Source organism: Canis lupus, chromosome 7 (assembly GCF_003254725.2).
Source record: "Canis lupus dingo isolate Sandy chromosome 7, ASM325472v2, whole genome shotgun sequence".
NCBI lineage: Eukaryota > Metazoa > Chordata > Mammalia > Carnivora > Canidae > Canis > Canis lupus.
Window position 1 is genome coordinate 74,311,004 of NC_064249.1, and position 17,590 is coordinate 74,328,593.

General features: G+C 40.4%; 1 protein-coding gene across 7 annotated transcripts in view; it reads left to right on the top strand.

The window, feature by feature from the left end:
• The window catches only part of PTPRM (protein tyrosine phosphatase receptor type M), a 786,460-nt gene that overhangs the window by 716,029 nt on the left and 52,841 nt on the right, over positions 1–17,590 (top strand). For all 7 annotated transcript variants that reach the window (XM_025429496.3, XM_025429497.3, XM_035718728.2 and 4 more), the window contains one exon: positions 12,881–12,978. In XM_025429496.3, the coding sequence (XP_025285281.1) occupies positions 12,881–12,978 (98 nt within the window). The remainder of the gene's footprint in view (positions 1–12,880; positions 12,979–17,590) is intronic.

Consider the following 17,590-nt stretch of genomic DNA (forward strand, 5'->3'; position numbering starts at 1 on the left):
CACCAGTCTTGGTGTTCTGAAGGCTTCCCTGAAGCACACAAGGGGTCAGATTACACGGAAGTAAAAACCACTAATTCCAAAGGCCAGACAAGTTTCTTCACAATAAGCTTTGTCCAGACCAATTTCTGAGATAAGAATATACAAGGATATCTTAGAGAGGAGTATTGGAAGGCTAAGAAGCCACTGGATAACAAACAGGGCTGAGAAATGATCTTGGAGGAAAGAGAATAATAATGACAGAGTTGCAGAGTAGGGAATAAAGGGAAACGTGTGCTCTTGGGCTCCTTCTTCAACCTATACGTGTTGGCTGGGGTTAACTAGGCAGGTACCAGGAACCACCTTCCACTTGGCTAGAGGTTGACCAGATGCCTGAAAGTGGTTAGTTACACTGAACCAAAAGAAATTCCTTCAGACCACTTCTGAAATCCATTCCACACAGCAAAGGCCCAGAAAATGCAGGTGTCCCCCAAGCACTGCATGTCAGATAAGGAAAAGGACCACAGTCAAGTCGGTGCACAATGAGTTTAAAAATTATTGTTCTTTTTAAAATTATGTAACTGTTTCATAACCGGTTATGTTCTTTAAAAAAATATATGCAGGGGATCCCTGGGTGGCTCAGCGGTTTGGCGCTTGCCTTTGGCCCAGGGCATGATCCTGGAGTCCCAGGATCAAGTCCTGCATCGGGCTCCCGGCATGGAGCCTGCTTCTCCTTCTGCCTGTGTCTCTGCCTTTCTCTCTCTCTCCCTCTCTCTCAATGTCTATCATGAATAAATAAATTAATAAATCTTTAAAAAAAAATATGCAGATACCCCATGAACTATTTACATGTAGGCAAGAAAATGTAGACCCTACACTTGTGAGTAATTGTGCCCTTGGCTTTGAGTTGAAGGTGGCTCCTACCCTGACCCACACCCAAAGCCTCACTACTCACACAGGGGAAAGCAAACAGAATATTAAAATTCTTTGCCAGTAATTTATTAACAAGTTTCCAAAACAAATTTCCTAGCAACACAATCAGATCACCTCATTCTGTTTCTGTATGACAAATAGATTTTTTTTCTAAATTTTCTTAAAGGAAAATTTATACTACTTTCAAAAAACTTTTTAGTTTTTTTTAGTTTTGAGTTTGTGTGCCAACATTTTTATAGATAAAAATATGTTGGCATTTTTCCTTTAAACAAAACCTATGATTGTAATTTAAGTCATCATATGGCATATGTGGTATGAGAGCCACCGGAGTTACTTTTTAAATGGCTTTTTATTTTTTCATCTTTATTTGCGATCTTATTACTACACTAATATATCTAAACGGTTAAATATATGTGTTTCCATGTCAGCAATAACTTGTTTGAAGGCTCCCTTAGCTGATCTTACAGATTTTATTTTTAAATGCTTTATTTAAATTAACCTTAACACATGTAGCTTTTGTTTAAGGAGAAAGAAAACTTCTAAAAATATTATGACAAACTTAGGTCTCAGAGTCACTATTTTCGTTTCCTTGTTTAAAAGTCTTAAAATTCCTGGTAGGGGAAAGGAAGAAAGTACTCAGAATACTTGACTCATTTTGTTTTCAGTTTACTTTTTCTAAAAAGATGCTCCTTTATTTTTGCTGTGACTTGAGACACAGTTAAGAGTGGTGTGAAGGGACGTTGGGGTGGCCCAGTGGTTGAGCTTCTACCTTAGGCTCAGGGTGTGATCCCGGAGGCCTGGGATTGAGTCATGCATCGGGCTCCCTGCATGGAGCCTGCTTCTCCCTCTGCCTATGTCTCTGCCTGTCTCTCTCTGTCTCTCTCTGTCTCTCATGAATAAATAAACAAAATCTTTAATAATAAAAAAAACAGTGGTGTGAAAATGCAGGAACTTTATCCTAGCAAAGGTAAATTAGAGAAAACCAGAATAAAAAGGATGAAGGTATATAAAAATTTATAACAGAAAGGAATTATAATAATGACTTATCAAGGTTGGATGAACTCACATTGGAACTAAGGTACTAGACAATATGAATATGAAAAATGGGAAAGGAGAGATTAAAATTTTATTTTATTTTTTTAAAGATTTTATTTATTTATTCATGAGAGACAGAGAGAGAGAGGCAGAGACACAGGCAGAGGGAGAAGCAGGCTCCATGCAGGGAGCCCGACGTGGGACTCGATCCCAGGTCTCCAGGATCACGCCCTGGACCGAAGGCAGCGCCAAACCGTTGAGCCATGCGGGATGCCCAAATTTTATTTTTTTTATTTTTTTTAAGAGTTTATTCACTTATTCATGATAGACATAGAGAGAAAGAGGCAGAGACACAGGCAGAGAGAGAAGCAGGCTCCATGCAGGGAGACGGACGCAGGACCTGATCCCCGGACCCCAGGACCACGCCCTGGGCCAAAGGCAGGCGCCAAACCACCGAGCCACCCAGGGATCCCCGAGATTAAAATTTTAAAATACCAAGTGCCTTATATTTCTTAGGCAGAAAATAGGTATTGATTAAGTGTATCTTTATTTTTTTTTAAAAAAAAGTGTATCTTTATTAAGACATAGCAAAAGATGGGACGCCTGGGTGGCTCAGCGGTTGAGTGCTCACCTTCCACTCGGTATGATTCTGGGATTGAGTCCCCATCGAGCTCCCCCGCATGGAGCCTGCTTCTCCCTCTGCCTGTGTCTCTGCCTCATTCTCTCTCTTGATCATCTTTGTTTTTAAATATTTTCTAACTACTTTAATTGAATAACTGAATAAGACAAAAGACACATTATTAACAACAGCAACAACAAAAAAAGATAATGTTTGAGGGGTTGTGACTCATGCCAGAGAGAGAAGCTTCCCAGCCTGTTTTAGAATCTGTGTGCAGCTTGTGCATTAGTGTTTGGTTTGTACCAATATTCTCTTAATTAGATCTGACATGACCTTTTGGTATCCAATCAGGATTGCATATGTTCTAGTAATGCACCTGGAAACCAACATTCCCTGAAACTAATCATCTAGGGAAAGCCACGGATATTTGCACTGTCAATGTTGGCACACTTTGTTATTTCAGCCTGAAAGGACAATTTTAGGGAATGGTATGAGTGAAGTGTAAACATCAACATGTGGATTATGTGTTTGAGGGGAACCGTTACTCATGAATATGGCAGGAAGTGTATGCCTGGTTTTAGGTTATAAGAAGAACACACACCTGTGAGCCAATTTAGAAGAAACAGGGTAATTGGCAGGTAGCTGATAACCGGAGTGGGCCGGGCAAAGGGAAGAGACTCACAGTGGGAAAGCCTACTCCCTGGTAAGAAGGGATTTATCTTTGTGTGCGAACCACTAAAATTATTAGCTGAAAACACTATTTAATGTCATTATTTAAGTCATTGCTTTTGACACTATTTTTAAAAAGGTGTATTTTATTATAGCTCCAGTGCCTGTTTTCTCTTTTACTGTCACTAAATGAAAGTTCCAATAGACTAGTGAACATTCTGAACCCTGTAATTCTGGACGTAGAAGGTACATCACGTAAGAGCTATCCTTAGAAATCCTGTTTTAACATGCTACTAGCTATATTTTTGAATTTAAGTTAAATAAAGTATTCCCGAGTTTTTCTCCCCATAAAACAATCCTCAGTGTTTGCTTCTAATTTCTTAGTTGATTTATATTGTTTCTTTTAAATGGTAATTTCGAGGGGGGGCAGGTATTCTTAGCAATTCAGGCAGATGAGCATATCACATCCCATGCACCCAGCCATCTCAACTTTGATTTCTATTTCTGCAGCTGAAACCAAAAATTACTCATAAAAATTCCATGATTTTAACAGAAGTAGCCTCAGGGGAGAGCAAATGCGCCTATCAAATAAGTGCTGTTAAGGATTATCAATGCAGAATTTGACTATTGTCTATGTCACCATTATCGCTTTTGTGACACGTGAGGCAGATTCAGTCCATAAAACATGGTGGCATATTTTACCTTTTACATTTCACTACTGCACAAATGAAAAGCTACTAAATGTAAAATTATAGACGTGTTATGGAAGTATCACATTGAGAAATCACATAAAGTTTTGTAATAAAAACTTATTCAGAACCCACTGAAGGGACATCTAATGCTCTGAACGTTGAATAACTAACGTCTATAATACTTATTCTCGATTATTGCCAGCAGGAACAATAACAATAATGGATCAGAAATTTAGGACCACTTTTATTTATGAGCAAGAGCTTTAAAATAAATGCATAAATCCTAAGTTCATCTTTTTTCCACATTTGTATTCTTCCTTCAGTGGTCTTCAGTCCTAGTGGGGTGAACTAGATGCTGAAGGACTTGACGATGCCCAAGCCAGGCCAGTGCCCAGAGCAAGGACTCCTGGGTTTTCTGCAGCTCCTTTGTGCCCTCAGTGTCCCCACTCCTTCCTCCTGTGCTGCCTCCATTCAATATGGTCCCCACACCACACACTGCCACCACCACCCCCGATCCCCGCACCCAGGACCAGTCCCAGCACAGTGGAAGACTGATTGATGTTCACTAACAAGCCTCACCTAGTCTGCTTAGGTCATTCTGAAAGTTAAAAAGTGCAACTGGATTGTTCTGGATTATAATCCCAGCCTCTGGGGCATTTATTCTCCTAAAGCTGTTCCTCCTCTTAAAATGGAAATTTATACAGTTGCAGTGGCGAATAAATGAGAGGATACACATAAAGCACATCTGACCCGAGGGGCTCATCACTGTGCCTCAGTTCATTGTTCACCATCCTTGTTGTTCCCTTTCCCGGATCCCCTTTCCAGCCCAGGGCCCTCGCTTGGCTCCTTTGCACCAAGGCAGCCAGAATCCTGCTCGGTTTCATCCAGAACTTCCCCCAGGGGAGCTCAGTCTCCCCAGTCTGACTGAGATGTGAGCCTCGTCTCTCCTCTAGGTGACCCTGAGTGTGTCAGCTGTGTGAGGCCACCTGGAGGCCTGTCTCGCTGCCCACCACGGTTCTTACCTTCCCATCCTCATACTCCATATGCTGCTCACCTGGATCCACACTGCTACAATCTTTGGGATTCCAGACATTTCCACACCTGGACATTTCCACTGTTGTCTCTGCCAGACACCCCCATGCCCAGGGAGCCATCCTTGGAATATTTTAACATTTCTTAATATATCTAGGGTAAAATATTCAGAATGTTTCCCTCTCATTAATCAATGTAGAGCACCATCACTTTATTTACTCTTTTTTACTATTCGTTATCAACATAGTCCTGATCCTTGGGAGTTTTTGTTCAATAAATAAAATAGGTCCCTCCACTATGGACACATACGTGAATGTGTCCTACAGAAGAGCTCAGCGGCTCCCTCTGGACTTGCCCATTTAGTAGCTAGACTCACCTTTCCAGCCACTGGGCCTACTTGTGAAAAGCAGATAAACAATAGTAAATATTTTCTAAGATAAAATGTAATTAGAATAAATATTTGATATGTGATAAACATATTTCAGCTGCTTTACAGATTGAAGCATATCTAACCTGAAAGAAAACACATGAAACTTTCAGCCATGGGTTTCATTCAGAAAAATTCAGTGGTCCAACAAAACATTCCACTTGCATTTATAAGAATAGGCATTACCAGGGCCACCTGGGTGACTTAGTCAGTAAAGCAACTGTTGATTTCAGCTCAAGTCATGATCTCAGGGTGGTGAGATTGAGCCCATGTAAGGCTCCACAGTTGACGTGGACTCTGCTTAAAACTCTCTCTCCCTCTCTGTCCCTCCTCCACCCTCTAAAAATATAAGAAGTTGGGATGCCTGGGTGGCTCAGTGGTTGAGTGTCTGCCTTTGGCTCAGGGTGTGATCCCCGGGCTCTGGGATCGAGTCCCACATCAGGCTCCCTGAATGGAGCCTCCTTCTGCCTCTGCCTGTGTCTCTGCCTCTTTCTGTGTGTCTCTCATGAATAAATAAATAAAATCTTTTAAAAAATAAAATAAAATAGAAATAAAAAAGTAAAAAGAAGCAGCAACAGCAGCTGTATTACTAGCCTCTACTGCTTCAGGTGTTCTGAATTCAGAGCATCTCAACATGAATCAAAATACCCCAGTCTCTAATATGATCAAGTACAGGCTTGAATGGCATTCTTTAACAAATAAAATTCTCCTAGTATTTAAAAAATATATGCCCCATTTCTAACAACAGATTTTACCTGTAATAGGAATATCTTTCAGACAAGGAAGGCAGGAAGCTCTGTGTGTTTTCAGAGCCAATATATCAGTCAATTGCTTTGTTTCAGACTTGTAGGTTGTATACCTGAGCAGTGCCCCTTAGTAGTATTTGAGGTGGGTGAGGGTTTTGTGAAGTGCAAGAAAGACCACTGTGCACGGTGCCCCTTAGTAGTATTTGAGGTGGGTGAGGGTTTTGTGAAATGCAAGAAAGACCGCTGTGCACGGGGGCTCCTTCTCAGGGAGATGAGTTCTGGTAGCATCCATATAGAGTTAAATGTCTAGAAATGAATCATTTTAAAACTAGTCATGTGTCCCATGGAATATCTCCATGTGACTCCAATCACATGGAGATAGCTCAGTTTGAAGCTCAGTTTGTGAGCTTCAGTAGCTCAGTTTGTGCTAGCTCAGTTTGAAGTTCAAGTATCAGGATATTTACCGTACTGCCCTTTAAATGAGAGTGTAATATGTTCTTGACTTATCTCTACCTTATTTTTTTTTTTATCTCTACCTTATATAAGTACTAGCTTCTTGAGAGTAGGGGATGTGTTTCTATAACTCACTTGGCGTCCCTTCTTTTTTTTTTTTTTTTTTTTTTTTTGGCGTCCCTTCTATACCTGAGAGTGCCTGGCACGAGCAAGCTGAATGCTGACCTGTAGTTACAGGCCACACACTCAAAGTCCCACCAAGGGCCAGCAAGGGGGTATGAACAAGGGAAACAAGCTAGGTATAACACCATTAGAAACGGAGAACCAATGACCTGAATGGGCAGGTCCACATTCACATATCAACGAGGAAGACCTGCATTAAAAACACACTGGCATCACAACTGACTGTAAATGTTTGAAGAAATGGGGAGCCATGGCTCAGGTCTTGGAACACCTGCCTGACCAGCTGACCTTCAGTGGGCCAAGCTGAGATAGAGGGACTTGCAGGCTTGAACTGAAGCCTGTATAGGAGGGGGGTTATGGCAATTGGAGGAGGGCTTCTGCTCTGGAAATGCTCCTGAGTGACTACAGCTCAAGACATAGAGAGATTGGGATGTGGAGAAGGGGACTGGGGTTGGCCATGCTCATAAAGTTGGATTTGATTCTGTGGCAATGGGACCCAGGGGAGGTTTAAAGGTAGGAAGTAACCTGATTAAAAAAAAACAACCACATGTTTGAAGAGGTAGTTTCAGGTAGTTGACAAGAGTTTTCTTCTATTATCTTCTTGCCAGGATCATGCTGACTGCACACACACACCTGTCAGCAAGGACCCTTCTGAGATGCTTTTGACGTTGGCATAGAGGCAGCGTCACACAGTGGGTTGGACCTCCAACCCCAGCTCTACAGCCCACTAGCCACATGCCTGACTTCCCCAGGCCCCCTCTTCTTTCAGCAAAATGGGGGAGAACCATAGCCCCAATTACATAGGACTGAAATTTTTTAACTTAATGAGATAAGACCTATAAAATGCTTCAAACAGGAACTGGGAAATAGCAAGTGCCCTTGAAGAAGTCAGGTATTATTCTATTTATCATGAATCACAATGTGAATTTGTACTATCTTTCTTCCCTTCAAAAAACTCTAATATGCCACTGTGAGCTGAGGACCTTGACCTCTCGGCAGCTCTAGTTAACACAGAAAACATGCCATAGAGAAATTAGGATGTGAAAAGAAGAGACACAAGTCTTCTATCAAGATCTGAAATTGTGATTTTTAATATCTCTTACTTCCCATGAACTAGAAAACTCATCTGAACACAGTAGAGCCCATCCTTGAATGTCTTTTCACTTATGTTTTTCATTGCCTTTAATTTTTTTTTTTATTGCACTCTAGTCCTCCCTGACCTTTTTCTCTGCTGTTCCTTCTGGGCTTGGGGGTGGTCAGAATGACCCCCGAGCACAGTTTCTTCTCAGCAGAGGCCCATGTAAGCCAGCTATTTTGAGGGAAATGGAATATATTATTGGCCTGATACCATTGAAATTTCGTTACCTTACCTTTCACAAGTGCTTTAGTCCTTCGAGGGGACGACTGCTGAGAATAACCTTTTGCCTGTTGTACAAACATCTGTAAAGGCACAGCCACGGTAATCTCAGACTCCCACCCAGCCACAAACTGCAGGAATCAGACGGTGGGGTGTGGGTCACAGCTATTCGTCCCTGGAGCGAGGGAGGTTTTTCAGAGTCTGTTGTCTGCTATTGTAGATTCCTCATCTTGGGAGCCCTTTGTCCAGCTTGGGAGCACTCCCCAGTGACCTTTTACTGTCCTCATGGGAAGGACATTTGCCACACCAGCTTTTGGGAGAGGGACATGAGAGGCAGAGGAATACTGACCCTGCCCTGGTGTTCCTCCCCAAATTTCAGCCCTGTGAGGGTGCAGGTCCCCAGGGGTAGCTGCCTTGTGTCCCAGGCCTGCTTCTGTAAGCTTATGCCGTGGGGTCTCTTAGACCCCACCAGGAGCTGCCAAAATCAAAGGGAGTGACTCTTGATATCAGTAAAGCCTACCTGGCCTCTGGCCTGCTTTATGATTTTGTTAGAAGACATATGTCTCTGAGTCATAATTTCTCCATGTCTCAGGGAAATAATTTGAAATATATTATTCCGTAGAATCTGACTACTTTAAAAGAGAAAAGAAGACTAGGATTGACCAATTTTGCATTAGAAACCTTAAATTGAGGTGTCTTCGCATTTCTTTTCTTCCCCCCTCAAATGAACAAAAACAAAAAACAAAATTTGAATAAGCATTCATGAAAATATCTTGACTCATTAGTCAAGAAGATGAGAATCTCTAGTGCCCACCCCTGAGTAGTTTTGTTGGTGAACCACCAGTGACCAGGTCAGGGAGAAGGTCAAGCTGTGTGTCAGAAAGGGCTGCTCTCAAATATTCACAGGACACGTACCATGTGAGGTAAGGGAAGAAGAGATGAGGAAGACCAAAGGAAAAGCACACCAGGGGAGATGGGGACCCTCGCTTTGCATGGCTGTTTGTTTCCTTCTGGGATCGACTTAGAATAATCTTTGTGCTCAAATTCATTTTCAGATCTTAACTGTTTTGGTTTTTCTGGATACCTGTCCTAATTTTAGCATTGAAAAGAACAATGACCTACTTCATTTTTCTATTCTAATCTTTTCCTATGTAAATATTAAAAAACAAAGCAAAACAACACCCAATTACCTAAACTGCCTCACCCCCTTAGTGAGATGCTACAGCCATGTTCCTCGATGATACTCTATGAGTGAAGTTCCTTCTAAATCAGAGAGAATTAGGATTCCTTGATTCAAATTGCTGGTATTCAAAGTTAGACTAATCAGTAGATTCAAAACAAACAAATCTTTGGTTCCACAGTTACATCTCCATATGAGACCCCCTGATAGGTCAGAAGGTGGAGCCAAATGTTCCTGATGCTATGGATCTATGGTTTTCCGCCAGGAAAGATTTAGAAACACACCCAGACCTAACCTCACCCCAGGCCAATTAAATCAGTCTTTGAGGTGAGGATCTCAAAACTTTTTTTATTTTATTTTATTTTATTTAAATTCAATTAATTAACATATAGTGTATTATTAGTTTCAGAGGTAGAATTCAGTGATTCATCAGTTGCATATAACACCCAGTGCTCATTATATCACTTGCCCTCCATAATGCCTGTCACCCAGTTACTTCATCCCCCAATCACCACCCCTCCAGCAACCTTCAGTTTGTTTCCTAGAGTTAAGAGTCTCTTACAGTTTGTCACCTTTTTTATTTTGTCTTCTCTTAGTTTCCTCTCCCTTCCCCTATGATCCTCTGTTTTGTTTCTGAACTTCCACATGTGAGTGAGCTCATATGGTAGTTGTCTTTCTCTGACTAAAGTATTTCACTTAGCATATGCCAAGCTGGTGCAGCCACTCTGCAAAACACTATGCAGGTTCCTCAAAAAGTTAAAAATAGAGCTACTGTACAACCTAGCAATTGCACTACTAGGTATTTGCCAAAGGATACAAACATAGTGATTCGAAGGAGCACCTGCACCCCAATGTTTATAGCAGCAATGTCCACAATAGCCAAAATATGGGAAAAGCACAGATGTTCATCAGCAGATGAATGTATAAAGAAAATGTGATATGTATACACACACACACACACACACACAATGGGGTATTACTCAACCATCAAAAAGAATGAAATCTTGCCTTTTGCGATGACATGGGTGGCACTAGAAGATCTCAGAATTTTTAAAAAGCTACATAGTAATTGTAATATGCAGCCACAGTTGAGAACCATGGCTCTCAGTAGAGAACAGTAACTGGAGGCCAGGATGGCACTCTAGTTACCTAAGAAATGGGCTGAGTTAAGTTGAGATACAGAACCTTGAGTCTGGGAAACAGGAGTGACTTGCTTATTGGCTGGGAGCAGTTCTGTCACAGCACCCTGAGTCCTGTGTGATCATCACTCTCATTCTGAAGAGATCCTTGCAAAAGATGCCCCCGACCCCGCTTCAATGAACTGGAAAGGAGTAAAGTCAATGTGCTTTCTAGCTTCTACAGATAATCTCCAAAATATCAGTCAAGGAGAGGATTTGTACAAATATATTAACATTATTTAATATTTATACATATTTTAATACATGTTAATAATAATACAGGTCATACATAGACATACACACTGATTCACTTATTCATTGAGCTCCTGCTATGTCCCAGGTAGTCTATAAGGCACTAAGGATATTGTAGTAAAGCACAACAGCCATGTTTCCCTCCAGGGGGAGCTCAAATTAAGTAACCATATGGGAGTCTAAACCTAAGAAAGGGTAAGTGAACTGCACTTGGGAACTTGCCCCTAGCCTGGAATATTTCTGGGGTGACTGCTGTCGGGCACAGAAGGGAGAGGTAGCTTTTCTTCTGCAGGCACATGCCTTCCATAATGCTGGAACATCTGAGTCATCCACGACAGCCACTGTCATCAGAACTTTTTCTGGAACTTTCAGAGTAGGTGGCACAGATCTGTGTATGTACTGAAGGAAGCAGGAAGTGTCTGGGCCACCCATTTGTTTGGGGGTCATGCTGGGAAAACTGTTTACACAAAGATAGACTCAGGGTATTTTTTTTTTCTTGTGAATAAGTGACAAGCTGTTCAGTACCCAGTGAAAGTTCCTCTCCACCAGCTATGAAAGTAGCGATGGATAGCATCCAATGTTTACTTGTCCCTTCTTTAACCTTAGATTTGCGTCATTGAAATCTTCAGCCCGTGTATCAGGAGAATGACACACATGCCAAGGGACATGGGCTGAAATGGCAGGTACAGCTTTGTGAAAGGTGGTATACATGGTCCTATAAAGGGATGAGCCTCAGAGACATCAAGAGGTGGAGTCAATTTTCACAGGAAGAGTGAGCATGTAGTCAGAGCAGAAAGGAAAAATGATAGAAGCCTGTGTTGTGGACAAAAGGGAAGGAGGTTTTGATGGTGAAGCAGGAGAAGAAAAATCACACAAGAACCAGCTGACAGTTGGTCAAGAGGAATGGGAGGCGATTGAAGGGGGCCTCCAGGTGTGCCACACATTGCACAGTGTTTAAGCCTTAGCCAAGGAAAGACCACTCATAAATATCTTTAAACACACCTTTTCTTTGTTCAGATGTTCTGCTCTTTATAAAATGCCTGAGTATGCATTAACTCCATGAATCCTCAAAAAACCCTGAGAAGTGTTATTGAAATTAGTATGTAGATAAAGGAAGATGTTGACGCTGAAACTCACAGTGGCTAACTTGTCTAAAATCACACAACCAGTTAAAAGGCAGAGGCAAATCTCAAATTCAAATATTTGAACTTCAAATCTAGTAATCTGCAATGTCAAGATCCTACAGTAAGACTGGGTCCTGGTCCTAGCATGTGCCTGAACATTTGTATGATTGCACACATATCATGTGACTCTTGTGCCTTTGAAATTGTATTCCTCTCATTTCCTTGCATTTCTCCTTGTCTTGTGAAGATTTATACTGTGACACTTACCCCCTCAAATATGCATGAGCATAAGGTAGAGATTAGGGTTTTACAAATCTGGATTCAAAGAAATTTTATATTCCACCTCCTTGTACCTGCTAGTACCTATAGAAATGATATTTTGTCATGCCTGTCTCCCTTTTTTTCCCAGTCCATAAGAAAGAGCTTTTGAATACTCAGGCCCCAAGAGCTGAGCTGAGCCCAAGATGCTGATCATGTTCAGTGACAGGAAGTACAACTGCCTTAAAAGTCTAACTTCTTTCTCACTTTTGGAAGTCAGGTGAAAAAAAATAAGGACTCATCTGATAGCACAGAATAAGAAAAATACTAGAAACAAGAAAAGGCCATTTTTCCTATAGAGGCTCATTTCATTCTATATACTATTTCCCTGGGATATCTGCCAATTGTCAGCAGGAAGAATAATGTTATCCATTTTTTAAAATTTCACTCTTGAGTATTATGGAGATAAATAGCTAAATGATGGAGAAGTAACTTTCACAGCAGTAGTTTAAGAAGGGTAAGTAAAAAGAGCTCAAATGCAGATACATTTGATGACATGAGCAAATTCAACCATGAATGAAAAAGTCAGTATTTCTATAGGTGCTGTTTTAGAAGAGTCCTCATTTACATCAACACTAGAAAGGAGAGCCAAGTCCATCTATCAAAATGAGGATATTAACAGGTTCATTTGCAAGCCCCAGAAATCTTCTGGTTGCAAACTTACAAACATTTTTTTTGAAGTCTTTTGTGTTCTGTTTTGCTGCAGGACCAATGCAAGAGACCATCTATGACTTCTGGAGGATGGTGTGGCATGAAAACACTGCAAGCATCATAATGGTGACCAACCTGGTGGAAGTAGGAAGGGTAAGTGGGGTATCCACCTACATGGCCACTGTTCCTTGCTCAGTTGGTAACATGAAGTAAGTAAGGGAAGAGTAGGCTTTTGAAGTATGATGTGTACTCCAGAAAACATTAACTAATGTACCTCCTCCTATCGCTTGCTGCACTTGCTTATAAATTATCAGTAAACATAGACTGAATTGCTTTCATTTGTTGCGATAGCAACAGACAGGAAAGGCACTCAGGATTTAAAAGCAGTTGTTATCTGGCTATATTGAGCACACAAAAACACCTCTGAGCATGAACACTTGTTGTGGGGTGTTAAAACTCAATAGGTGCTGTATTCGACATGACTGCATTCCCTAACTCAGGAAAATTGACTCTGGATGCAATTCTTCATGTGGCATTCCTGCATCTCCTCTTGCTTAGATTTTACTTTCCTGGTCCTCTGTTTCTTAACCTGTAAAACAGAGATCGTCACCTGCCCCCAAAGTCTTGTATTACTTTATCTGGAGGAACTGGTCATGAGAGCTATTTTATTTAACCAGGAAATGCTTAAGTAGTTATAACTTTAGTATGCTATAAGATTATTACAGAGTTGAATTTAAAAATGAGAAAAAACACAGGGTGCAATTACTTTGTTTTGTAGCAGGGTCAATTCCATGGCTCTGCTCAACTCAAGAACCCACTAATTCTTAGAGAAGGTCGTCATTGTGAGACTGACCCTCAGCAGTAAGGGTAGCCTAGAAGATTAGCCTAGGAGTGAAATACCGGGGCAGCAACCATAAAGGGGTGGTTTCTTAAGATTCTCAGTCAGCCTTAAAAAAGAAGGAAGTCCTGCCACATACAACAACATGGACGGACCTAGAGGACATTGTGCTAAATGAAATAAACCAGTCACAGAATACATGATTCTACTTATACAAATTATCCCAAATAGTCAAATCCATAGAAGCAAAGAATACCATGGTGGTTGCCAACAGCTGGGAGGAGGAAGAAATTGGGAGTTGATGTTCAGTGGCCTTAAGGTTTCAGTTACACTAGATGAATAAATTCGAGAGATCCACTGTAGAAAATAGTGCTTATGTAGTTAGCAATACAATTTTGTGCACTTAATTTGTTAACAGCATATGTCTCATGGTAAGTGTTCTTACAAAAATGAAACAACAAAGGGACACAGGAAACTTGGGGAGGTGCTGGTTATGTTTATTACCTTGATCATGGTGATGCCATCAGGATGTACACATGTGTCAAAACTCAAGTTATACACATGAACCATTGTATATGGGTCAATTATATATCAATTATACTTCAATAAAGCTGTTTCCAAAAAAAAAGAATTTTCAGAAGTATCAGGAGGTGCAAATCAAGAAGAGAGACATTAAGAAGTGGGAAATACCTACAATTCTAGCAAAAATAGCAAACTAAGTAATCTCAAAACCCTCCTCCTACAAACATCTAGAAATTCTAGGTAAAATATGAGTATATATTTAAATGTGTGTATATAATGTATGTGTAAATCATGTATAAATGTAAATATATATGCTAAAAATGTTTAACTTAGCTCCCAAAAATGGAAACTTCTAGAAACCAGAAGAGTGGGACTGGAGACAAGAGTGGACACTGCCAGTGTTCTCCAGGGGCTGGGCAGGTGGTGTGGGTCAGTCTTGGAGGGAGGGTGGGGGGCCTCAGCCTCAATGATTTTGGGTCTTGGGTGTTAGAGGCCACTGTGAACAGGAGATAATGTCTTAGGCCTGTATAGCACTAGGAATTTGAACTGAAATTGCCACACGACACCTAAGCCCGCAAGAGGTAAACACTTAGAGAAAGGTCAGTCCAGGGGGAAGTGGAGGGAAGCAGAAGAGGGATTTGACAAGCAGGCAGATCAGTTCACTGAGGGTCTGGGCGAGAAAGCACTTCCACTAACTCATGGGTCAAAATAAAATGCTCTGATAGAAATCAGAACAGAGTTCAAACTGTGAATCATAAAGTATCAGAGTAGACTTGTAGGATGCAAATAAACTAGGACTTAAAAGGGTGTATATGTTTTTAAATGTTGTTAGAAAAGAAAAGAGACTGGGATGCGTGGGTGGCTCAGTGGTTGAACATCTGCCTTCGGCTCAGAACATGATCCTGGGGTCCTGGGATCGAGTTCCACATCGGGCTCCCCAAGGAGCCTGCTTCTCCCTCTGCCTATGTCTCTGCCTCTGCCTCTCTCTGTGTGTCTCATGAATAAATAAATAAAATCTTATACAAAAAAAGAAGAGAGACTAAGCATATAATTCAAGGAGTTATGTGAAGAACAGAGTACAGCTAAAGAAAAAAGGAAATAAATAGAAGAGCAGAAAAGCATTCAATATAAAGCACAGAAACAATAATAAAAAAATCAACAGAATCTAAATGGTTTTGTGAAAAGATTCATGAAATAGACAGACATCTGGCAATCTAACATAAATAGAAAGCCAGAAGCTCTCAATATTCGGAATAGGATAAAGATTCTTTTATCATAATAGGTGATATGACTAACAATAAATTTGAAAATTGAGGTAAATTAGGTAAGTTTCTTAACAAATTTGGTTTTCCCAAACTTACTCAAAAAATAACAGAAATTCTGAATAGGCCTTGGTTAAAAAGTGAATTATGGTTAAAAAGTAACCCATGGAAAAGCACCAGTTCCAGATGTATTTACAGGTGTGTTCTACTAAAAATTCAAGGCATGGATAATCTAATAAAAATTATTTGAAGAGAAGAGAAAAGGCAAAACTGTTCTCTCACTTTATTTTAGAAGACTGGTATAACCTTGATCAAAACCAGACAAGGACATAGGAAAATAGAAAATTATAGGTACCACAAAGAGAGAAATCTCCCAGATGTTGACTATGGCCATATGTGGAGAAAGCATGAGCTTTGCAATCAGATGAGTTGGGACATTTGGTTATTCATGTGGACAAAAAAGAAAAAAATCATAAAACACCCAAAAATGGATACCAAATAAAGACCAAAATATATAGCTTTAAATTAAGCTTTAAAACCTAATTAAATTAAGCTTTAAGACTTAGAACAAAATATGAAGGAAAACATTTATGACCTTTTTTTAAAAAAGAATGTTTCAAAGATATCAAAAGTGCAACATGATAAGAATGGGAAAATTTGACCGCATTAAAATGGAAAACTTTCTGTACGATAAAGGATATAAAGTGATAAGACAATGGGTTGATAGTTAGGAGACCATTATGTAAAGTATAAAAACTTACAAAGCAATATTTTATGTACTGAAAAAACAAAACCTGTTTATTGTCTTTCAGTTCCCTCCACTGGGAGACAGAGCAGGGGAGATGGCTTAGAGCCTGGGGTGGCAGGTGCTCACTGCATACCTGGCATAGAAGGGGCTGCCCAACCTCTCTGCCACCCACCTTTCACCTGGGCAATGGGGATGTCACAGCACCTGTTTCATAGGGTTCTTGTAAAGATTAAGGGAATTTCTGCGTGTCAGGTGGTTAGAGAAGTTCCCAACCCATTCTAAGGACTTAATAAATACAGGGATTAGTGTCACCCTTACCTAAGACTTACAGTGATGTCTATAATTTACCTTTCTCGTCCCATTCTCTTGCTATGAAAGCAGTAATGACTACTGAGGAAAAAAAAAAAAAAAAAACGAGCAGTGCCACCAGAATTTTTGGCCTCTGCCTTCTGGGACTCAGTAACTGCATAATGAAATGAATGAAGATTTCTTCCAACTTAGTGTCAGAGAGCTGTTCGCCTATGCTAGGTTAACGTGAAAGAGTTAAGCTAAAGATTCTCTGTTTTCATGTACTTGGGTTTCTTTCCCTGAAATGTATGTATGATGGATTCTGAATCCTTCATTCATTTCACAAATATCTGCTGACGGCCTGTGTATGATAAGGAGAGAGAAATCTGGAGACTACTGGTATAATGCCATATTTTCACCATCACCATAATCCTTAAAAGTTATTCACCACCTCAGATTTTACGTATTTGCATCAGAGCTTACTGAACATAATCCCAAGATCAATTATTTGAGAAGTAGAGAATTTAAAAGTAACAGATACTACTGAATTAAAAATAAAATAAAGGCACACATGCTCTTTGCTTGCTTAATTGAAATTCCCAAGTATATACTCTCCAGACCCAGTAACTGAAGAAGTAAGCTATTTTCATACGATAAACCCATAAACTTTGGGGAAAGATGAGGACAGCATAGTTCTTTGGCTGCAAGATCAAAAGAAGATCGTGCTGTAAAATAACTGTAGTAAAAAAAAAAACTGATACGCTAAAGCCCACTGTCTCTTGGACATGGCATATGTGGCAGGGAGCCTATTTTCATTTCAAGTTACCTGGCTTTGGAAAAATAAAAAATAAAGTCCATGTGGTGGTGGTCTGTTCATTCCATCAGGCACTTGGACCCCATCCTATCCAGGGTAGTCACTGTTGGTTTTTTGATGGAAACTATTCCTTCGGACAAGTAACCATGGAAGTCCTAGCTAAAAGTATGCAGCTGAAGGGGAGAGGGTGACTAGGTTTCAGGTTTACCCATAAATGGAAGCCCATAGGCTTAAAGAAACTCAGTAATTTTAGGTCTGGTAAGCTTATTGAAAAAAAAAAATCCTTACCAGGT